Here is a 24,703-nt window from a genome sequence, read left to right on the forward strand (position 1 = left end):
CCTACTCTTTTTGCCACCCCATGGACTGCAACCTGCCAGGCTCCTCTGTCTATGGAATTTTCCCAGCAAGAATACTGGATTGGGTTGCCATTTCCTTCTCCAGGGGATCTTCCTGACCTAGGGATTGAACCCACGTCTTTTGCTTAGCAGGCAGATTCTTTACCACTGGGCCTCTACAAAGCCCTTGCTAGAGTGGATAGCTCACTTTTAAGCCTTTTTAACTTTACCTTTCTCTATCCTTCTTCATTTCTCTCCTTTTAAGAGGGAAAAAAAAAAAATCTAAAACCTGATGTGATCCTCAATCCCCCTGCTTCCACCCCAAATTTTTTTCCCTCTTCTCAAGATAATCAATAGTAACATTTATTTATAGTACCAAATACAGCAAAATCAGCTCATGCCTGAGATACTTGAGGAAACTGCTAGAGTTAGACTATACTTGCATTGTGACAAGTTTGAAGTAAATGCCTCTCTTCCCCATGAGCTCATTGTGATTGCCTTCCTCCACAATGACTCCATCATCAAGACCAGCGATGACATCAGCATTACGAACTGTGGACAGATGATGCGCTATCACAATGGTGGTCTGGCCTTCTCTGGCCTAAAGGGAAAAAAATCTCATTTTTGAATACATGAACTATTATATTAAAAAAAATTCAGTAATTCAATGTATATTTACTGACCACCAATGCCCTGAACATTGCAAAACTGTGTAAGCTATATGAGGCAGTCTCTGGCTTCAGTAAATGTATCATTAATGGTTTAAAATGATGTTTTAATAAGTATAAACACACATATGATAGTCTCATATTAGTACTATGTAAGCCTCTAAGATTTTACTCAATCTCTACCAGCCTAAGTTTACGTAATAATCAAGGGCTTATACAGAGGTACAACACTCGAGAGCCCAGGAATCAGTCGATCGGAGCAGATACAGGCCTGCTGTGATCTGTGCAAGGCAGCCAGCACCAAGTGCCCAAGGAGGTCACCCTGTGCTCTCTCAGACATCCGGATGACCAAAGACAAACAACAGATGTGAGGCAGCAAAGGCCGGACTTCAGGGTTACACTGATGTGAACTCAAATCTTAGCTCTGCTCTATATGCATTCCAGGATCTTACACAAGTCTTTAAACCTGTGTGAGGTTCAACTTATTCACATATCCAATGGGGATATTAATAGTACAAGGCTACTTTCTGGAGTGGTTGTGCTATACAATAATGCACAGGTAGCACTGTGATGTACACAGTAAGTGCTTAATAAATGATGCTTATTTCTAGGGAGAAGCATTATGGAAAAAACTAAGGAGTTAAGTAAATGTCTTAAACACCCAATCTCATTTTTATTTTCATATGGAACAAAGCCAGATAACCAGCAGTTGTCTGAGATTTTTTTAACCTTTGTAACTTTCCCAATGCTTATAATTTTTCTTATTCATATTTCTCTTCGGGAACTAGCAATAAAATTCTCAGAATAAGCTAGCAAAAAGAGGTATAACGATCAGTTTGAAAAAGAGAAGCGAGAAAAAGTCCTGGAAGAAAAAGAAATGCACATCAGAAAAATTAGGTGGAAACAACTAGAAAGCAGAGAAGACGATCAAGTCTTTGGATGTTTTCAAAGGATGAGATGTGGAATGCCCCTTCTAAATGTGCATGAACAGGAAAAGGTCTTTTTAAATGCAACCTTTCTAAATTCATTTTATTAATAATTTAATACATAGTAACACCGTAGAATAGAAAGAAAACACAGATAAGCAAAGAGAAGAGGAAAAAGCAGACTCAGTCGCATCTCCATCTATTCTGGTCCACAAAATTGTTCGGGATTTTTTTTCTTTTTCTTGTCTCAACAATCTGTTACGCACTCTGACAGGATGTTTAGAGAAACAGAGTTGTTTTGTTATTAGAAGAGGGGGATAGTTGGAGCATAAATGAGTTTATCTTTCAGTTCTGCCAGGAGCACTTCAACTCACAGCACTTACGGGTTAAAAGGTTTCCGCGCTCCGTGTCCTCACAGAGCGAGCCTACTTATCATCAGACACCGGAGACCAAGCACACGGTAACGGGCGTGGCCACACACTCTAGCCAATGAATGAGTCACACGGACTCAGGTACTGCAGGAAGGTCGAACTCTGTTGACGGTCAAGGACATTTCATTTCATTCCCAGCGTCATCAACTCTCTGGCACTCTCCTCAAGATAAGAGGTCTCTCATTTCCCATTGTCTTTGATAGGCATCTGACCTCTTAAGAACTAGATGTAAACCTTCCTCGTGTTGACAACAGTAAAAACTCATAAAACCTAAGTATCAGGGTGATCTCTAAGGCTAAGTTTTTAAGAGCACAATGAAGACCAACTTTCATCTGAGTCTATATTTCTCATTGTTTAACTTAAAAAAATGTACAAGTATCTTTCAATGAAAGTTTATTCATCTCTACCTAAAAATATACCAGAGAGATAGAAGTTATACAGATCCAGAGAGGCCTGATGGTTTTAATAGCTTAAAGAATTACTTAAGGAGAGATTTCTTTAAAAATAATCTTATGAAGAATTAACAATGGAATGTTCTTATGCTTACAAACCAGCTAGGATTGAACTGAGGTTCACCCACCTTATCCAGGGCCGCCTGAACCACCGCTTCACTCTCCGTGTCCAGCGCTGAGGTGGCCTCGTCCAGCAGGAGGATCTTGGGGTTGCGAACCAGGGCCCGGGCGATGGCGATTCTCTGCTTCTGTCCACCGCTTAGCTGGGCTCCTCTCTCTCCAACCAGGGTGTCAAATTTCTACAACACCAAAAACACAGGAGGATTAAACAACAGAATAAGCTATCTCAGCTCAGATTTTTAAGATGGGACGTAATCCTATAAACAACCCAAACCTCACAAGCAGTATGGTCCAGTTGCGTGTGTGTGTGTGTGGTCGCTTCAGTCGTGTCGAACTCTACAACTCTGTATGGACTGAAGCCCACCAGGCTCCTCTGTCCATGGAATTCACCAGGCAAGAATACTGGAGTGGGTTGCCACGCCCTCCTGCAGGGATCTTCCCAACCAGGGAGCGTCTCTCATATCTCCTGCGTTAGGAGGTGAGTTCTTCACCACTGGCACCACCTGGGAGGCCTCAAACTTAGCAATCACCACCCGAATTAAAAAAACACATCAGGTCTTCCCTCACGGGCCAGTGGTTAAGAATCTCCTTGCAATGCAGGGGACACCTGTGTGAACCCTGGTCCAGAAAGATCCCACATGCCACGGAGCAACTAACCCATGTGCCACAACTACTGAGCCTGTGCTCCAGAGCCCCGGAGCCACAACCACTGGCACCTGGGTGCCTAGAGCCCGAGCTCTGCAACCAGAGAAGCCCCCACAGTGAGCAGCCCTCGCCCGCAACTAGAGAAACCCGGCTGGCAGCAATGAAGGCCCAGAGTAGTCAAAAAATAAGTAAATATTTTTAAAAGTGTGTCTACTACTAGTTGATGCTACTAGAGCTGTAAAATCTGGAGTCATCTTGATCTGCCACCTTGGGAAGTTCCCCCAGTTTTTATTCCTTTCCTGACTTCCGATGCGTCAGGCCAGCATGCCATGACCCTCCAGCACAACGAAGATGGAGAAGGACTTACATTAGGCAGTTTCATGATAAAGTCATAGGCGTTGGCTTCCTTCACAGCTTTCTGAATCTCATCCATGGTGACATCTTCACGGCCATAGCGAATGTTCTCAGCTATCGTGGTGGCAAACAGCACCGGCTCCTGACTCACCACCCCGATAATCTCCCGCAGATACCTTACGTTGATGGTCCTGATATCCTGTCCGTCGATACTGACCTAAAATAAAAAGGAGCTGTGATATCCACATAGCGCAGATTTGTGATGTGCGATCTGCTAAGGTAAGTCAGTGCTGCAGCATCTGGCTGAACAAGAGTCATCTCACCATGCCCTCCGTAGGGTCATACAGCCTCTGCATCAGCTGGACGGTGGTGCTCTTCCCACAGCCGCTGTTCCCGACCAGGGCCACCGTCTGCCCACTCCCTACCTTCAAGTTGAGGCCCTTCAAGATCTATGAGAACGCACGAGAAATAAACTTAAACCACAGATTTCAGGACTACATACATTGTTGAACTGTTGAGTAATCATTTCATTGTACCTTAACTTCGTTTCGAGATGGATAATGGAAGTGAACATTTCTGAATTCCAGATTTCCTTTAATATTGTCGGGTTTGTGCCCAGTGTTTGAATAGCTGTCGATGCTTGGTTTCTAAACAGAATAAAATGTCAGAAGGTTACAGCAACTACTAGGTTACAATAAATACTTTCAATTACATTTGTGGAGAGCTGAATAAAAGTGATAAAGAAATAGACTGTTTTAGACAGACAGATAAATGGCCAGCCCAGACTTACGTGATCAATGATCTTGAAGACTTCATAAGCTGCTCCTCTTGCGTTTGCAAATGCCTCAATGTTTGGAGATGCCTGTCCAACACTAAAAGCTCCAATTAATACAGAAAAGAAGACCTGAGGAATGTGAAGTAAAAGCATTGAGTTACTTAGTATTTAGCATGCTTTTTTCATACTTTTAACATCGTTAAATTTTTACATGGCAAGATAACATATGAATACTGACTATTAAAACTATTATTTTTAAAATTGAAGTACTTTTCAGTTGAGAATGCTGAATTAGTCTTACTGGATCTGTGAAATAATAAATTCCATATGACTGGAATATTTTCATATGTCTTCAAAGACCAAGAATTTTTTGAGAGCATCAGTAGGGTATAGTGGAGATAAACCCTATTATGAGACTCAGAAACCTGAGGTCTGAACCCTGGATTAAGCACTAAATGGCTGTATATCTTCAGGTGATTCTTCGACAGTCTGAACTTCAATTTCTTTATTTGCAAAAAGAGACAAGATTCTGTTTTCCCTACCAAGCAATCTTAGTGTTGTTGTATCAAGTGGAACAGTACATAGGAAAATATTTTGTAAATATTTTGCCCAAATCAGTTTCTTATCATACATTTGACGCTGTTTCTCTACAGGTGTTAGAGAGGACTAAAGTCACTGTTCACTTCTTTGTAAATCACACAGTAGTTATATTATCCAACAACTTACAGAGAAGAAATTTTGCTAAGTGTTTCTACATTCACTTTCTCGATTAGTCCTTACAACAACACTAGAAGTTATGGCATCTTACTCCCGTCATTTCCATTTTGCAGAAGACGTAACAGACTCTTCATAAGTCTAGGTGGCTGAACCAAATCATACAGTCAGTAAGTGGCACAGCCAGAATTTGAATCAGACTGTCCTGATATCAAATCCCAGGCTCTCACTCACTCTTCTTGGCCATTATTTAATAATTCTTCTAAAATATATTCTCCAACAGTCAAACCAACACCACTAAATTTCATTGACATTTTAAAGGTGATTCATCTCTTACTATGATATCACTTACCGTGAGTACTTGTCCAATGGAATATTCTCCTGAGAGGACCAAGGAGGTCCCGTACCAGAATGCCAGGGCGTAGGACGCATAGATCAATAGAAAAGCAGCACCCATAGAGATGTTGGCCGTGATAGCTTTCTTTATTCCAATTCTCTTGGCTTCTTCCAAATTTTTGTTGTACCTGGGAGAAGTAACAAATTATCACACATGCTTGTAACATCTTACAAAATGGGTCAGTACAGCATGATGGCTGTTGAGTACTCAAGATGCACCAAGGCCTCTGATGGGCACTTCGCATGTATTTTCTCCCTTTTTCCCACAGGTTGACCCTATGATGTTAGTACTATTTTAATCTCTTTGTGCAGAAAAGGAAACTGAGGCCTTATGGAAATTAAGTAATTGGAGGCATGTTCTAAAAGCACCTTCTCTGGCCTTAGCAATAGTGAAATAAAAGAAGTAATACTTAGCAGACTACAGCACTTGCACTGTTTCATAGAAGACAAAACACAAGCTATGAAAACACTTGTGTTTTCCCTTTAAAATCTGCATGCATTTTAAATGTATCAATAAAATGAAGATGTAATGCTAGAAAGTACTCAATACAGACGTGTGTGGGGATGTGGACCTAGAGACTGTCGTACAGAGCGAAGTCAGTCAGAAGAAAACAAGTATCATATATTAACATAGATATGGAATCGAGAAAAGTAGTGCAGACGATCTTATTTGCAAAATGGAAATAAAGACACAGACGTAGAGAACATGCAGACACCAAGGTGGGGAAGAGATGGGGTGGGATGAATTCGGAGGTTTGGACTGACACATACACAACTACTGATACTTGCGTAAAACAGATAACTAATGAGCACAGGGAGCTCTACTCAGTGCTCTGCAGTGACCTAAATGGGAAAGAAATTCAAAAAAGAGGGGATACAGGGGTGTGTGTGTGTGTGTATACATATATATATCTGATTCTCTTTGCTGTATGACAGACACTAGCACAACATTATAAAGTAACTATACTCCAATAAAAATTAATTTTAAAAAAAGAAAGTACTCAATACAAGTAAGTCCTTGAAACCTCTGCACATCAAGGATGAAGGCAGTTTGCTCCCTGCCCTGCCTCCTTCTGGGCCTGCTGGAAGGACCAAATGAGAAAAACACATGTGTAGGAGCAATCTGAGTGCTCTGAACTGCCATCTAAGACTTTTTACATGTGAATAAACCGTGTCCTGTGCTAAGTCCTGTCCAACTCTTTGCAACGCTAAGGATTGTAGCTCTCCAAGCTCCTCTGTCCATGCGATTTCCCAAACAAGAATACTGGAGTGGGCTGCCATGCCCTCCCCTTCAGAGGGGATCTTCCTGACCCAGGGATCGAACTCAGGTCCCTGTATTGCAGGCGGATTCTTTACCATATGAGTAAAGAATTAATCATTCTTTACTCATATGGTAAAGCAAATACAGGGCATTACACAAAAAAGGGCTAAACCAAGGAAGCAAACAAAAACCAAAGCAATGTTGGAGCCCATTGAGACACATTTCCCTCTCTCATTCTAATGATTTAACATAATTTGAGCACTTTTTAAACCCTGGGGAAGTGGTTAATTTCTGATATTCAAATTAAAGAAGATAGGTGCATAGCAGACTGTTCCGCTTAAGAAGACAGATATGGAGATAAGTGAATGGGGATCAGATTTAAAGAAAAAGAAGGATCTTTGCAGATACAGAACGATGGTAAAACAATCAGAGAGAACAGACTGTAATTGAGCCCTAAATCTGTCCTTATTCTCTTAATACAACTCCCTACAGGACATCAGAACATTGCCTTGCAGACAGAGGAGCTCATAATTCTGGAAATGAAAGAGTTTATTTCTAATAGGATGTATATTTTGAGTTCTTTGATCCATAAACACATGATGTTATAAACATTATACACTATTATATTAATTTTTTGGAGGATTTGTTCCATTTGAGAATGTACAAGCAGAGGTCAAGCCCTGCTCAGATATGAACACGTATTCTTTCATGACCTCATGACATTTAAAAACTACCTCACCAATAACCAGTTACCAAAGCATGGCATGGCCCAATGAAATTTACATGATTACTTCCTAAAGAGTAAATTTAAATGGAACTTTATAGTGATAAAATGGTAATACATTATGAAAGTTTCTCCCTCCAAAAAATGTAAATCTCCAACTAGCCAGTTATAACCCTTGAACAGAAAATTATTTTTGAGAAATGTGCTTCAATGGTTGAATGTACATGTCTCCCACTTTATGAGCTGATGTGATATGAAGGTACCACTGGGCATAAATTATACACGATTACACTTAAGGAACTTTAACGCTTATGACTCACACTTTGTTTTGCCTTTATTTCAGTTCTTGCTTACCGAGACTAACGTAGAAATCACTGTGATATGCTGTGTCCCAAGCAGCCAGAGGAAACTTTTGCACAGGAAGAAGCAACAAGGAAGAAAATCACTTAGATGCCAGAAAAGATAAATGAAAAAAAAGAAGTGGGTAAGGAAGGAGGAGAACCAAACACTACTCCTTTTGCATAGGCTTTCTCATTAGCTTGTCAACAAAAATGTCACATGTACAAAATTAGATATTAAAATCATCAATTCATTAAAAACTGTAGTATCAAAATGGTAAAGTAGGATTTCCTAAAAGGGGTCAAAGTTACATAACAAAACACTAACAATTAGAAAAAACTATTCTTCTTAAGTAATACGAACTCATTTATCAATGATGCAAATAGCGACCTTTGAGAGCAAGGAAAAATTTCTGCTGTGTGTGCATGTGTGTGTTAGTCACTCAGCTGTGTCCGACTCCTTGCAACCCCATGGACTCTAGCCCGCCAGGCTCCTCTGTCCATGGGATTCTCCAGGAAAGAATACTGGTAGTGGACAGCTACTCCCTTCTCCAAGGGATCTTTCCAACCCACGGATCAAACCCAGGTCTCCTGCATTCCAAGCAAATTCTTTACCGTCTGGGCCACCAGGGAAGCCCCACTGTATACTACTGAATTAAATTCCCCATTTCTGAGAGAATTTGAGAGATATTACTGTACCTGCTAATTTGAAGAGAAAATCAGAGTAAGACCCTAATTACCTGTCTATGTGGAAGCAGCAAAGGGAAGGGTAAGAACTAGAAGGAAAACTGAAGAATTATATTTGGTCTAAGAATAGCTTTAATAATTCTATTATTGCTATTGTTCAGTCACTAAGTCGTGTCTAACTCTTCTGCCATTCCATGGACTTTTGCCCACCAGGCTCCTCTGTCCATTGGATTCTCCAGGCAAGAATACTGGAATGGGCTGCCATTTCCTTCTCCAGGGGATCTTCCTGACCAATGGATCAAACCTGCGTCTCTCACATTTCATGAATTGGCAGGCGAATTCTTTACCACTGAGTCACCTGGGAAGCCCCTTAATAATTCTACTTCCAAATTAAATCCCAAATCCAGGGACTTATCATCCTTCTCCTGGAACACTTCAACAGTTTTCTGAGCAGTTCAAATTTTTGACAGCTCTCATCCATTCACCTCTCCGCCCTCCTGCGCCCGCGCAGCTGCCGCTCCTTGGACATGGGGTTGCTCTTCTCGGCCACCACCCCTGACCTCGGGCGTGGCGAAACTCCTCTTGGTCACCGCCCCTGACCTCCGGAGAGGGTTAGCTCAGGAGAGTTACTCCACGTTCAAGGTCAGGACAGGAGGCCCTGAGGAGATACCCCTCGTCCAAGGTAAGGAGCAGCGGCTGCGCTTTGCTGGAGCAGCCGTGAAGAGATACCCCACGTCCAAAGTAAGAGAAACACAAGTAAGACAGTAGGTGTTGCGAGAGGGCATCAGAGGGCAGACACACTGAAACCATACTCACAGAAAACTAGCCAATCTGATCACACGGACCACAGCCTTGTCTAATTCAATGAAACTAAGCCATGCCGGGTGGGGCCACCCAAGACGGGCGGGTCACGGTGGAGAGGTCTGACAGAATGTGGTCCACTGGAGAAGGGAATGGCAAACCACTTCAGTAATCTTGCCTTGAGAACCCCACCAAAGTATGAAAAGGCAAAATGATATGCTACAGAAAGAGGAGCTCCCCTGGTTGGTACGTGTCCAATATGCTACTGGAGATCAGTGGACAAATGACTCCAGAAAGAATGAAGGGAGAGAGCCAAAGCAAAAACAATACCCAGTTGTGGATGTGACTGGTGACAGAAGCAAGGTCCGATGCTGTAAAGAGCAATATTGCATAGGAACCTAGAATGTTAGGTCCATGAATCAAGGCAAATTGGAAGTGGTCAAACAGGAGATGGCAAGAGTGAACATCGACATTCTATGAATCAGTGAACTAAAATGGACTGGAATGGGTGAATTTCACTCAGACGACCATTATATCTACTACTGTAGGCAGGAATCCCTTAGAAGAAATGGAGTAGCCATCATGGTCAACAAGAGTCCGAAATGCAGTACTTGGAGGCAATCTCAAAAATGACAGAATGAACTCTGTTTGTTTCCAAGGCAAACCATTCAATATCACAGTAATCCAAGCCTATGCCCCAACCAGTAACGCTGAAGAAGCTGAACGGTTCTATGAAGACCTACAAGATCTTTTAGAACTAATACCCCCAAAAAAGATGTCCTTTTCATTACAGGGGACTGGAATGCAAAAGGAGGAAGTCAAGAAACACCTGGGGTAACAGGCAAATTTGGCCTTGGAATACGGAATGAAGCAGGGCAAAGGCTATTTGCTAAGAGAATGCACTGGTCATAGCAAACACCCTCTTCCAAAAACACAAAAGACGACTCTACACGTGAACATCACCAGATGGCTGACACTGAAATCAGATTGATTATATTCTTTGCAGCCAAAGATGGAGAAGCTCTATACAGTCAGCAAAAACAAGACCAGGAGCTGACTGTGGCTCAGATCATGAACTCCTTATTGCCAAATTCAGACTTAAATAGAAGAAAGTAGGGAAAACCACTAGACCATTGAGGTATTACCTAAATCAAATCCCTTATGATTATACAGTGGAAGTGAGAAAAAGATTTAAAGGACTAGATCTGACAGAGTGCCTGATGAAATATGGACAGAGGTTCGTGACATTGTACAGGAGACAGGGGATCAAAACCATCCCCATGGAAAAGAAATGCAAAAAAGCAAAATGGCTGTCTGGGGAGGCCTTACAAATAGCTGTGAAAAGAAGAGAAGTGAAAAGCAAAGGAGAAAAGGAAAGATATAAACATCTGAATGCAGAGCTCCAAAGAACAGCAAGGAAAGATAAGAAAGCCTTCCTCAGCAATCAATGCAAAGAAATAGAGGAAAACAACAGAATGGGAAAGACTACAGATCTCTTCAAGAAAATTAGAGATACCAAGGGAATATTTCATGCAAAGATGGGCTCGATAAAGGACAGAAATGGTGGGGATCTAAGAGAAGCAGAAGATATTAAGAAGAGATGGCAAGAATACACAGAAGAACTGTACAAAAAAGATCTTCACGACCAAGATAATCACGATGGTGTGATCACTCACCTAGAGCCAGACATCTTGGAATGTGAAGTCAAGTAGGCCTTAGAAAGCATCACTACGAACAAAGCCAGTGGAGGTGTCAGAATTCCAGTTGAGCTATTTCAAATCCTGAAAGATGATGCTGTGAAAGTGCTGCACTCCATATACCAGCAAATGTGGAAAACTCTGCAGTGGCCACAGGACTGGAAAAGGTCAGTTTTCATTCCAATCCAAAGAAAGGCAATGCCAAAGAATGCTCAAACTACCGCACAATTGCACTCATCTTACACACTATTAAAGTAATGCTTAAGATTCTCCAAGCCAGGCTTCAGCAGTACGTGAACCATAAACTTCCAGATGTTCAAGCTGGTTTTAGAAAAGGCAGAGGAACAAGAGATCAAATTGCCAACATCAGCTGGATCATCAAAAAAGCAAGAAAGTTCAGAAAAACATCTATTTCTGCTTTACTGACTATGCCAAAGCCTCTGACTGTGTGGATCACAATAAACTGTGGAACATTCTGAGATGGGAATACCAGACCACCTGACCTGCCTCTTGAGAAACTTGTATGCAGGTCAGGAAGCAACAGTTAAAACTGGACAAGGAACAACAGACTGGTTCCAAATAGGAAAAGGAGTACGTCAAGGCTGCATATTGTCATCCTGCTTATTTAACTTTTATGCAGAGTACATCAAGAGAAACGTGGGGCTGGAAGAAGCACAAGCTGGAATCAAGATTGCCAGGAGAAATACCAAGAACCTCAGATATACAGATGACACCACCCTTATGGCAGCAAAGTGAAGAGGAACTAAAAAGCCTCTTGCTGAAAGTGAAAGAGAGTGAAAGTGTTGGCTTAAAGCTCAACATTCCGAAAAATAAAATCATGGCATCCGGTCCCACCACTTCATGGGAAAGAGATGGGGAAATAGTGGAAACAGTGTCAGACTTTATTTTTCTGGGCTCCAAAATCACTGCAGATGGTGATTGCAGCCGTGAAATTAAAAGACGCTTACTCCTTGGAAGGAAAGTTATGTCCAAGCTAGATAGCATATTCAAAAGCAGAGACATTACTTTGCCAACAAAGGTCCGTCTAGTCAAGGCTATGGTTTTTCCAGTGGTCATGTATGGATGTGAGAGTTCGACTGTGAAGAAACCTGAGTGCTGAAGTATTGATGCTTTTGAAGTGTGGTGTTGGAGAAGACTCTTGAGAGTCCCTTGGACTGCAAGGAGATCCAACCAGTGCATCCTAAAGGAGATCAGTCCTGGGTGTTCATTGGAGGGACTGATGTTGAAGCTGAAACTCCAGTACTTTGGCCACCTCATGCGAAGAATTGACTCATTGGAAAAGACCCTGATGCTGGGAGGGATTGGGGGCAGGAGGAGAGGGGACGGCAGAGGATGAGATGGCTGGATGGCATCACCAACTCGATGGACGTGAGTCTGAATGAACTCAGGGAGTTGGTGATGGACAGGGAGGCCTGGCGTGCTGCATTTCATGGGGTTGCAAAGAGTTGGACACAACTGAGTGACTGAACTGAACTGAACTGATCCACTCACCAGACCAATTATAGACAGAAAAACGATTTTAAAACATAAACTAGACATCATTCCCTTGTTTAAATCCCTCAACTGCTTCCCTGTGTCCTTGGAGTTAAATCCTGACTCCTTACCAGGACATGTAAATCCCCATGTTCTGGCCCCCACTCACCCTCAATAGCCCCTCTTCACTTCAATCTCCTCTGACTCAACCGAGCTCCAGTCACACAAGCCTTAGGATATTTTCTAGAATATACCAAAGTCTCTGCCATCTCGGGAAACCTGGAAGACTCTTGTGTCCCTACCCGACTACAGCAGGCTTTTTCTTTTCCCTCAAGTACCAGCCTCCAGGAAACCTCAAATATCCAACACGCGTGCCTTCCGTGACCACCATGGTTAAAGTAAACTTGTCCTGCTCACCCTCATCAGCACATTCTTTGATTCCTTCAAAACACATTTAAACAATTCATGATTTAATTCATGTCTCTGATGATTTTTTTCTTCCTTCCTGCTCTCCTCCCTCCCTTCCTTCTCTTTTCTTCCACCTTATTATTTTGACCAGGGATCATATGAGGGCAAAAAAGGCAAAGATAAAGCAGCATATCAAGATGTCCAAGACATACAGACTTCCTACAACTCACTGCCTGAGGAACTGTGCTAATTCTTTTACAAGGTTCGCATCAACAGGGAAGGTAAGTGTAGTGTTCTAAATACAAACTGATGAAGCATTAGGAATTATCTGAAAACTTAAACAGAGGAATATGATTATGACCTGAAACTTCCTTTTCTTAGGTTTTTAACTGTTCAAAACACTTTTACATTTACTTTTTGAATAATCATTATAAGAATAGTTAATAAAAACAGCTTTTCAAGGAAATTCTGATACGAATACCAAACAACATCACCTAATGCATAAGAAAATTAAAATTGAATAAAATTCAGAAAAGTATTTCTGTCATATTCTGGAGGGTTTAACATAATTATATCCATATTTGAGAAAACATTTCTAAATTTTAATTTTGTTTAACAGATAATTGATTTTTAAGCTTCTTGATGTTAAAACAAAACAAAACAAAACACCAGTGAGGGCTACTTTGGTTTTTCAAAATTTATTATAATTTTTGAAGACCCGGTTACTTATTTGTATCAACTTAAAAAAAAAACACTGCTTAATTGAATCAGTTTAATACCAGAATTAAAACTCTATAAGAATGTCAGCATTTAATATATGAATAATGCTAGAATGTATAAAGAAATCAGCCTGAGCACTGATTTTAACAAAGATATTTTTCTTGCTATTTTTTATTCAAAGATGGGAGAAGGAAATGGCAACCCACTCCAGTATTCTTGCCTGGAAAATTCCATGGACAGAGGAGCCTGGCAGGCTATAGTCCACGGGGTCACAGAGAGTCTGACATGACTAGGCGACTTTCACTCACTGCCAATACACAAGTGAAAACCCAGAGCCCAGCACAGTGCTTTGCATGTGGTAGATGCTGAATAAATTTGCCAAATGAACTGAACGTTCCGGAAATGGCCAAGCTGGAGAGAACCTTAGGCCATCAGGTTGTAGTCTTGAGTCTACTCCTGATATTCACGAAAAAGTAATTTCCAATAATTTCCAATTTTCTAGGGGACCTTTCAAAGACAGAGTCCAGTAAATAACATCTTCTGAAGAAATAATTCTACACATAAAATGAATCTTTGAATATAACTGTGTAAGCCCATTTGCTTGTTAAAAAGTTGATCACTATCTTCTATAAAAAACAAAACAAAAAAATCTGTATCTAATTACTTCAGTTCAGTTGCTCAGTCGTGTCCGACTCTTTGTGACTCCATGAACTGCGGCACGCCAGGCCTCCCTGTCAATTACAACTCCTGGAGTCTACCCAAACCCATGTCCATTGAGTCAGTGATGCCATCCAACCATCTCATCCTCTGTCGTCCCCTTCTCCTCCTGCCCCCTATCCTTCCCAGCATCAGGGTCTTTTCCAATGAGTCAGCTCTTCGCATCAGGTGGCCAAAGTATTGGAGTTTCAGCTTCAACATCAGTCCTTCCAATGAACACCCAGGACTGATCTCCTTTAGGATGGACTGGTTGGATCTCCTTGCAGTCCAAGGGACTTCTCCAACACCACAGTTCAAAAGCATCAATTCTTCGGTGCTCAGCTTTCTTTATAGTCTAACTCTCACATCTATACATGACTACTGGAAAAACCACAGCCTTGACTAGACGGACCTTTGTTGACAAAGTAATGTCTCTGGTTTTTAACATGCTATCTAGGTTGGTCATAATTTTCCTTCCAAGGAATAAGCGTCTTTTAATTTCATGGCTGCAATCACCATCTAATTACTTAGATCTAATTACTTCAATCACTGCATTAAAAAAATACTTTCAATTCCTTTCAACTTTCAGTGAACTAAAATAAGATTTATCTAAGTTTTGAATATTGGACTTGACACCTTTCCCTCCTTACACCCAGGTTATACATCATTATAGTTTTTCATTGCTAATAATATCTTCTAAAATTATCATGTTCTTCAAATTTTGGATGCCATTAATCTAAGAAGTATTATAATCGTGTTATTCTATGCAACATTAATAAAGGAGTTTAACAGAACTCTCCATATACAGCAGGGACCCAAAAGGCTACAGCCTGAATATAATAAGCATATACACCATGGAAAGTGACAGCAGGAGAGCCTGCTTGTCTCAACCTTGACAACAGATGAAGGGTCGGGGGGAAAACATGTGCCCTGGGAACCGGAACCATAAAAGGCAATGCTTATACAGCATTCACCCTTCAGATGAAGGGTGAGGGGAAAACATGTCCCCTGGGAACTGGAACCATAAAAGGCAATGCTTATCCAGGTCTGAAAAATATGAATTCACTAGTGCGGTTCAAAAACTCCTAGACAAAGAATATAATGTACACGGGCTCAGGTTAATAGTGCCCCCAGTGAGTGGCAGAAGCAAACACAAATCCTTCTTGCAAGAACTCAGCTTCTCAATCCAGACCCACAGCAATTGTAAGATGACTCTGATTGTAGGATTTGTCTCAATTTCAGAGTTGATGAATTGCAAGAGAAAAATGTGCATCCTAGAATTGACGGAACACTACATGTTCTTAACTGTTCACTGCTGTTCACAGGAATGCCATTTTTAGCCCTGAACTGTCAGCAGGTACCCAGAGGCCTTCCCGTACATTGTTGGTCTGCAGACCTTATTACACTGTTACTAGAGTTGCTGTGTAGACAATCACATATTCTATACAGAATGACAGTTTTGCTTTTTGTTTACCAACCTAATAACTTTTCTTTTTTATTATTCTTACTCTTATTTTTTCCTTAATTTTATTATCTTGTACCAATACAACTCTAAATAGAAATGGTGCTAGCAGACTTGTTTCATTATTTTAAAGGAATGCTATTATTTTACCATTTAATAAAATTTCTTGTAGGTATCTGGTACATACTCTATTAAATTAAGAAAGTTTTTGTCATGATTCATCTGTAATCTCATCCATCAAAACAAAATGTCTTTCTTCCAATCAACTACTGTGGTTAATTATATTCATGGATTTTAAATCATCTTTGTACTTATGGGATCAAGCCAACAGGTTCAGAAATTTTTTTTAATCTGACGATAGTTTTCACATTGATTCATTTAGCAAATACTATCTAGACTTTCTGCATCTATGTTTTAAATGAAACTGTCTTATAATTTTCCTCTCTCATATACCTGCTATCTTGTTATGATGTCAAGGTTATACTAGCCTCATAAAATGAACTCACTCTATATATGTTTTTTTTGTTCTCTTGAACAATCTGTGTAAGATGGGGTTATCTTTCTTGAAGTTTTGGTAAAATCTGTCTGGAAAATTATCTGGACCTGGTGGGTTTTTGTGTGTTTATGTGTGTATGTATATGAAAGGCAAAAGACGGAGATTTTAAGCTGGATTCAATTTCTTTAATGATTATGGTTCTACTCAAGTTAGTGTCTTAAGTGAGAATTTTAACCTATATTTTTCTGGGACATCATCTATCTCATCAGGGATTTTTAATTACTGGTATAAAACTGTAATTCTTAAAATAAATTTTAAAAAATCTATAGCAACGTTTTTCCTTGTTCTCCTTCATTTTGTTTCTGCTTTAACCTGCAAAATACTACTTCATTATTTATCCATATTTTCATAAAAATTAATGATTTTTTGTCAGCCCTTTGCTTCTTTATCTTATTTTCTATTAAAATGTTTTTGCTGTTAATCCTTTATCTTTCTTATACTTCCTTTCTCTGTTATTCTTTTTCTAACTTCTTAATTTAGCTGCTTAGTTCACGAATTTTCAGCAACTTTTAAATTTCTTCTACCCAACACCCTAGTGCTACCACTGGACTCGGATTGATTTTTAAAGTGAAACCCTCAGCTTTAGGAAGAGAGAGCTCCCTGGTCCTCAGAGTATTATAAATTCAAACTCTAGCAGCATATGAAGGTGAGGCTTGCAATTTTGATTTCTACAGAGAGATGCTTTCCCTTGGTGCGATAACTAGGCAGAATCAGATAAGATTTGTCGCCCCATGTTGGTAAAGAGATTCTTTTTCTGATACACCTCTCCATTGAGAAAAACTGAAAATGAACGCCAAGTTCAAAATTTCATTCTGTCTCTACTCAGACATCTATTCAGAAAGTACTTAGCTGAATACACTCTTGAAACAGTATCCTCCATGACTCTAACGGAGTATTTAACTTCCCCAAACAATATTTACCCCAACTAGTACATTAGATATGTTGTTGACCTGTGGTTGTTTGTATCTGTCCCCTGCCCCCGCCAGAATTAAAGCTCCAAGAGAAGAGGGGCTTCATTTGACTGGGTATTTGCAAGGCAATGAAGCAAGACTTCCCATTTTTTAGTCAGACTCATGTTAAGGCAAAAGCAAAAACCTTCGCAAAAAATGAGATAGAGCACAGATACTGCTTTCCTCTGAACTATGATAGGTACATGGCCATCACAAATCTCTCAGAGGACATCTTTATGGGTATGAAATGTATCATCTGAGAAAAGTACCCTGCAAACACAGTGTGTACAGCTGAAAGAGTATACAGTGAGCACTCATGTAAGCACAGCTGAGGTCATGAAATACAACAATGTCAGAATCAAGATGCCCCTGCCCTGTGCCCCACTTTTATCACCAACCCCTCATCTCCCCCAGAAGTAACCATTATTTTGACTTAATGACCCCATCCATCTACCACAAAATACTCATTCTTAGAGAAACAAAAATTAACTTGATGGAGAAAAATTATCATCAGAGATATTAATTATGTTTCAGCCTTAAGAAACTATTTTATCTCACTACCCACCTAGGAGACTCTAGAAAACACTTTGAATTAGCAGATATAAGAAAATTACAACAATTAGAATCACAACTTTTCCAGAATATTAACTATGCTATAATATAGCCAAGAAGCTGTTTAAGGAAACATCAGAGAATACCCTTAGAATCATCACCAGCAACCTGAGGGCATTTAAGATGACAGAATTTAACATCTCTACCAACTTAAAAAAGGAGACTCAAACCTTTCAAGTTCTTTCTTTTGTCCTCCAAATGCAGTCACAGTTCTAATAGCTGCTAAGACCTCTTCAGCTACTGCTCCAGCTTTTGCATATGCCAAAAGTTCTTTATCAGTAAATGAAGACAGTATCTGTTTAAAAATGCAATTGCAGATAATTTAAATTTTTTAACAATTTTACCTTTTGTACACAAATGCTGCTGATACATAGTATACTGTACTGTATATAAATGTTTTACTCGTCTTTTGTTATGAAGCCCTATTTTTTAGTATACATATTGTAGCCATTTCTTTTTGGACTGAGATGGTATATAATAAAGTAAAATTTCAACTTTCTCACTATACTCCATGGATTCTCATACAAATAAATAAATCTGGGCCTTTGGGGGAGATTTTACATTTTAAAAAGAAGTGTATATGCTAAACATCAATAAATACAGAAAATGGGGCAGTATATCAAAAAAAATAGGTGTACTCAACATAGCAGTTGCTAATTATACTCTGGTTCAGAAATGCCAAAGTAGGAGGCCAGGAGAACACAGGGGACCCAGCCCTGTGCAGTGACAGGACCTCGAGGAGGTTTCCAATGGCAGGGAAGCAGAGCTCCTTCTACCAGGGCTTCTGAGCATGACATTGGGCCACCGTGGAGGTCTCTTTCATGGACGCGCTTTGATTTTTCTGTTTGGGCCCTGAGCATCTGTTCTCTGGAAGGAACAGTACTGGGTCCTTTATATACACAGGATCTCCTTCACCGATTCTTCTCAATTGTACCAAGAAGTAGGCATTATTTTCCCCCCTCAATACATGAGGAAATGGAACGAGAAAGAGGTCAAGTCATTTGCTAGTAAGTGAAATATCCAGGATTTAAGGCTTCACAGCATGAATCAACGGCCACCGGAGGCAATCTCTCTCTAAAACCAGCCACTGATATGTGTGGAATCCTAGAGGGCTTTGTGATTAAAATGGAATCAACTGGCATGGGCAAAGAACCACTATTTTTACCTGAAATGCTTGACTAGTCAGCCATCTAAATATTGCACACAAGAATTCAAATCAAATTCTGAGTAAATATATTATCCTCTTTCAATAAATAATTTATAGCATTTGTATAAGTAATAACAGCCTATTCCTTCTTGTCATAAAAAGTTCAAAGCTGTTTTGATTTTAAGAGTGCATTTCTTCCTCTGCTTGTGCGAAAGTAAAAGGAGCTACGACAGATGTAAGAACGGGTGGGTGAAGGCAAACGAGCCTTTACTAACCAGGTTCTATGTGCAGATGTTGTACTCTATGCACCTTCTTCTTTGGTACCCAAACAACAACCCACTGATGCTCTAGACCTTCCTGACCTCTCAAAATGACCTGCCTAGGGCTGCCCTATCACATCTGCCAGAACTGCTCACAGCGCTGGGCCTGACCCAGGGAGATCACTGTCATCCCTGAACAAACAGGTCTGCATAAGGCAAGAGGTGCATACAATACAGTTTAGCTCTGTTTCTCTGCTCTTGTTGAAAACCTCAACCATCAACCACACCAGAAGCAGCTGACAACAGAAGATTAGCAGAACTATTTTTGACTGAGGAGTTTCAAAACATGCTATTCTAATTTATTGTTGAAATATCAAGTACCATTCCAACTGATTCAGTAAACCTGGCTTCTCTATGACCTTCCATAATGATAAGCATATCCTTAGGCAAGAATACAGTAGAATGTTCATGAAGTGTTTTGTTTTTTAATAGATCATGTCTATTGAAAGAAAAAAAACACTTTCAAAAACTCTCAGGAATGTTAAAAGTCAACTTTACTATTCCTCTAATATAAAATAACAGAATGCTGATACTTCTGATATTACAATCACCCACCCAAACGATATCAAATTTCACTAACTCATCCCTTCTTCCAAAGGCCGCTAATTTTTTTTAACAAAGCCTAATTGTACTAGTGCCAGACACATGAAATTGTTATTCCTCTTAAGTTAAAAGCCAACACAGGCCACTTTATATTGTTCAAACTAATACATTCAGAAGCAATAGTTTTGACCATGACAGATGTTTTGGCCTTCATCTTTGTCCCTTTTGTCCAGTGCTCAGTGTAGGTTTTTATTTCATTTTGTTTGGGATAATTTATACATGCTCTATTTTTTTTAACTTGGTATTCTGAGATAATTGTAGACACAAAGGCAGACAGTGTAGACACAAAAGAAGACACTAAGGAAGACAGTCACATCCCATAAACCCTTTATCTGGTGTTCCCCAAACAACATCTCCAAGATCTCTTCAGAACAAGATCCCAGCCAAAAATTTAACACTTAGCATTAATTCAACGTTATTCAGATTTACCAGTTTTACATGCACTCATGAGTGTGTGTTCAGTTCAGTTCAGTCGTGTCCAACTCTTTGCGACCCCATGAATCGCAGCATGCCAGGCCTCCCTGTCCATCACCATCTCCCAGAGTTCACTCAAACTCACGTCTATCCAGTCGGTGATGCCATCCAGCCATCTCATCCTCTGTCGTCCCCTTCTCCTGCCTCCAATCCCTCCCAGCATCAGGTTCTTTTCCAGTGATTCAAGTCTTCACACGAGGTGGCCAAAGTACTGGAGTTTCAGCTTTAGCATCATTCCTTCCAAAGAAATCCCAGGACTGATCTCCTTTAGAATGGACTGGTTGGATCTCCTTGCAGTCCAAGAGACTCTCAAGAGTCTTCTCCAACACCACAGTTCAAAAGCATCAATTCTTCAGTGCTCAGCTTTCTTCACAGTCCAATTCTCGCATCCATACATGACCACTGGAAAAACCATAGCCTTGACTAAATGGACCTTTGTTGGCAAAGTAATGCCTCTGCTTTTGAATATGCTATCTAGGTTGGTCATAACTGTCCTTCCAAGGAGTAAGCGTCTTTTAATTTCATGGCTGCAGTCACCATCTGCAGTGATTTTGGAGCCCAACAAAAGAAAGTCTGACACTGTTTCCATTGTTTCTCCATCTATTTCCCATGAAGTGATGTTAGTTCCAAGCAATGTTATCCTGTTAGATTCACGTGACGACGATCACAATACAGAACAATTCCATCACAAGGATCCCTCAGTCCTGCCTTCTGTAGTCACAGCCACCTCCTTTCCTACTCCTCGTTTCTCCCCTCCACACCATCCCTAACACCTGAAAACCACTAAACTGTTCTGCCTGTTATTTTGTCATTTCAAAAATATTATATAAATGGAGCATAACGTATGTGACCTTTCGGGACTGGCCTTTTTCATCAAGTACAGATCTCTAGAGACTCATCCAGGCTGTGTGTGATCAGTACTGCTTTCCTTTTATCACTGGATGTACCACAGCTGCTCAACCAGTAACCTATTCAAGAGTGTCGGGGGTTGTTTCAGTTTGGGGCTATTACCGATACAGCTGCTATGAACACCTGAATACAGATTGAGTGAATACACGAACATAGTCTCTCTTAGATAAATGTCCAATACAACTGCTGGACTGTACGGTAACTGCATGTTTAGTTTTATAAGAAATCGCAGACTATTTTTTCAGGCTGAATACCATTTTACACTCCCACCAATAATGAGTGACCCTGGTTCTCTGCATCTCAGCAGCATTTGGGGTTTCACTTTTATTTTAGCCATTCTGGTAGATGTATAATGGTATCTCATTGAAGTTTAATTTGCTTTTCACTGACAACTAACACTGTTAAACAACCTTTCATGTGCTGACCTGCCACCTGTATAACCTCTCTGATGATGTTTGTTTCTCTCTCCTGCCCATCCCTAACTGGTTCATTTGGGTTGTTTTTTTCCTTAATATATATATATATATTATTGAATATAGCTGACTTCAGTGTCTCAGGTGCACAGCAAGGTGATGCAGTTATACATAAATACACATTATTTTTCAGATTATTTTCCATTACAGGTTATTACAGGATATTGACTATAGTTCCCTGTGCTATACGGTAAACCTTTGTTGCTTGTGGCATATTTATTTTTTAGTTAGAAATCTAGTATTCTATTTATACTATGTCAAACAAGTAAAATCAAAATGTCATAAATTTTTTCAATTAGGCAAAAGTTTGTAAGTTTTCTAAAAAATATATATTATCCATACTATTTATATATATGTAGACAAAAGCTTTTCTACTATGCCGAAAAAGGCTTGAGAAAGAACATCAAAAAAAGAGAGAGATGGAGAAATTGGAAAAGATAAACTAAATGAAATGCCAGCACTGAGTAAGAAATAGAAAATGAAACAAACTGAATAAAATTAAAGATTATACAGTCCAGTGGTTTTGAAACATGGTTGCTTAAAAAAAAAAAAAGAAAAGAAAAGAAACATATCTGGAACTCTGGAGGAAAAAAGCAATACCTGAGCATTGGTATTTTTCAAAAAATTCCAAGATAATTCTAATATGCATCTTGATTTTAAAAAGTGATTACAGGTATTTCTATTAAATAGTAGTTTTGATGATTTTTTTTTTAACTATCAAATTTTGAGAATTCCTTATATATTAGATAAAGACTAATCCTTTGTCAGATATACGACTTGCATGTTACTTTTTTCCCAGCTTTTAGCTTGTTTTTTCATCTCCTTTACATGGTTTTCACAGAGTAAGAGTTCCCGCTTTGGGGGGAAAGCAGATAAAGTCTTCTTTCTTCTAGGGGAGGTTGTATAAAATTGGTGTCAATTCCTCTTTAAATGTCCAGTAAATTTTTCCAGTAGAAGTTGCCTGTGCCTGGAGAATTCTTTTTCAGGAGCTCAGGACTTACAGAATAGATTTCTTTAACCACTATTTCATCTTAGTTGTTCTGGATATCACAATATTCATAGGTGACATAAAAATCTACTGGTATCAACATTTTACCACTTATAATTCTGGGTTCAATCACCAAATATGATTTAGAAATCTCCTGGGAAAAGAGAGGCCCAAATTCCTGCTCTTTCTGTTGTTCCTTTTCCCTTCCTGATGCTCCAATATGCCTTGTATCACTTTCCTTCTGTTTGAAGAATTTCATTTAGCCAGTTTTTAATAGGAGGTATGCTAATGGAAAGTTCCTCTATAGTCTTCCATGATCTGGGAATGTTTTTATCTCCCCCATCATTCCTAAAAAATACTTTAACCAAGTATCCACAGTTGACAGGTCTTTTCTTTAAGCACTTGAAAAATAATTTGCCACTTCTTTCTGGTCTTTATGGTTTCAGATAAGAAATATATTGTCATTCAAATTGGTGTTCCCTGTAGGTAATGTGCTGTTCATCTTTAGCCAATTTCAACTTTTCTCTTTGTCTTTAGTTTTCAATGATTTAACTATGATGTGCTTTAGCATGGATTTCTTTGGGTTTATCCTGTTTGAGGTTAGGTTAGCTTCTCGGACCTGAAGATTTGTCTTTCACAAACCTTGCACATTCTCAGCAATTATTTCTTCCAATATTCCTTTAGCCTCACTTCTCTCCTTTCTTTTGGGACTCTGGTGGTCACAAATGTTCTATATCGTACTACTGTCCCACAGGTCCCTGAGGCTCTTTTCATTTTCTGTTTCGTGCTGGGCGACTTGTATTGTTCTATTTCCAGTCCACTGACTCTATCCCGTCCTCTCCACTCAACAAGAGTAGCCCCTCCATCGTGACTTCTGTTCTACGGCTGTACCTTTCAGTTATCTAATTCCATTCTGTCCTTTTTTCTTAATTTCTTTTTCACTGCTGATATTTTCTATTTCCTTTTGTTTTAGGATAATTTGTAATTGATTAGTGAAGCATTTTTCTGGTGACTATTCCAAAATCCATGCCAAACAATACTGACATAGGAATTGTATCAGCACTTGTCAGTTAAGTGTTTTTTTCTCATTCAAGTTGTGATTTTCGTGGTATGACAAGTGGTCTTTTTTTAACTATATTCTGGGCGTGGTGTCTATTATGTTAGGAGACTCTGGGTCCTATTTAAAGTCTTTTATTTTAGCAAGCTGTTACCCTTTGGGGATTTAGCATATAATTCTTAACCTACTAGAGAAGGAAATGGCAACCCACTCCAGTATTCTTGCCTGGAGAATCCCATGGACAGAGGAGCCTGGTAGGCTACACTCCACGGGGTCGCAAAGAATGGGACAGGACTGAGCGACTTCACTTTCACTTTCACTTTCTTAACCTACTTCTGTGAGTTATGGGCCAAGCAGCAGTTTTACATTCAGAGTGTTTGTGGTATTACTTTCGTCAGCATGGTTTGTCTGCAGTTGCTGGGGCCTCTGCTTCTGCTACCTGAGGGAGTGAAAGTGTTCTTAAGGTTGGACCACCTCAGTAGGAGTAGGATATGGTAGTTTTCCCTCCCTTTGCCCCCTAGCGGACCCAGTATCTCTGGGCGGGGTTAGAGAATTGCATGCAAAGATCAAAAGAGGCTTTCTGGAGTAGGAAGCTTGCTGGGGCCAAGCCTCTTCCTGGTCTGCCTTCTTGCCCTGGTGCCTCTGAGTTACAGAAGAGAGCCTCAGAACCACAAGGACAAAGCAGCTTCCTCCACCAGGCCTCATTTCTTTTTTAGTAAGACTGACAATCAGATCATTAACCTAGATGTCCATCAGCAGACGAATGGATAAGAAAGCTGCGGTACATATACACAATGGAATATTACTCAGCTATTACAAAGAATACATTTGAATCAGTTCTAATGAGG

At 39.9% G+C, this 24,703-nt stretch overlaps 1 protein-coding gene across 1 annotated transcript in view; it reads right to left on the reverse strand.

Annotated features, from left to right (window-relative positions):
- Nucleotides 1–24,703, reverse strand: part of LOC100296627 (ATP-dependent translocase ABCB1) — a 71,039-nt gene that overhangs the window by 41,102 nt on the left and 5,234 nt on the right. Inside the window, 8 exon segments of the mRNA XM_024991019.2 lie at nucleotides 437–598; nucleotides 2,603–2,773; nucleotides 3,607–3,810; nucleotides 3,917–4,042; nucleotides 4,130–4,240; nucleotides 4,384–4,497; nucleotides 5,435–5,606; nucleotides 18,055–18,179. Coding sequence (XP_024846787.1) covers nucleotides 437–598; nucleotides 2,603–2,773; nucleotides 3,607–3,810; nucleotides 3,917–4,042; nucleotides 4,130–4,240; nucleotides 4,384–4,497; nucleotides 5,435–5,606; nucleotides 18,055–18,179 — 1,185 coding nt within the window.

The sequence above is a fragment of the Bos taurus genome, chromosome 4, assembly GCF_002263795.3.
Source record: "Bos taurus isolate L1 Dominette 01449 registration number 42190680 breed Hereford chromosome 4, ARS-UCD2.0, whole genome shotgun sequence".
NCBI lineage: Eukaryota > Metazoa > Chordata > Mammalia > Artiodactyla > Bovidae > Bos > Bos taurus.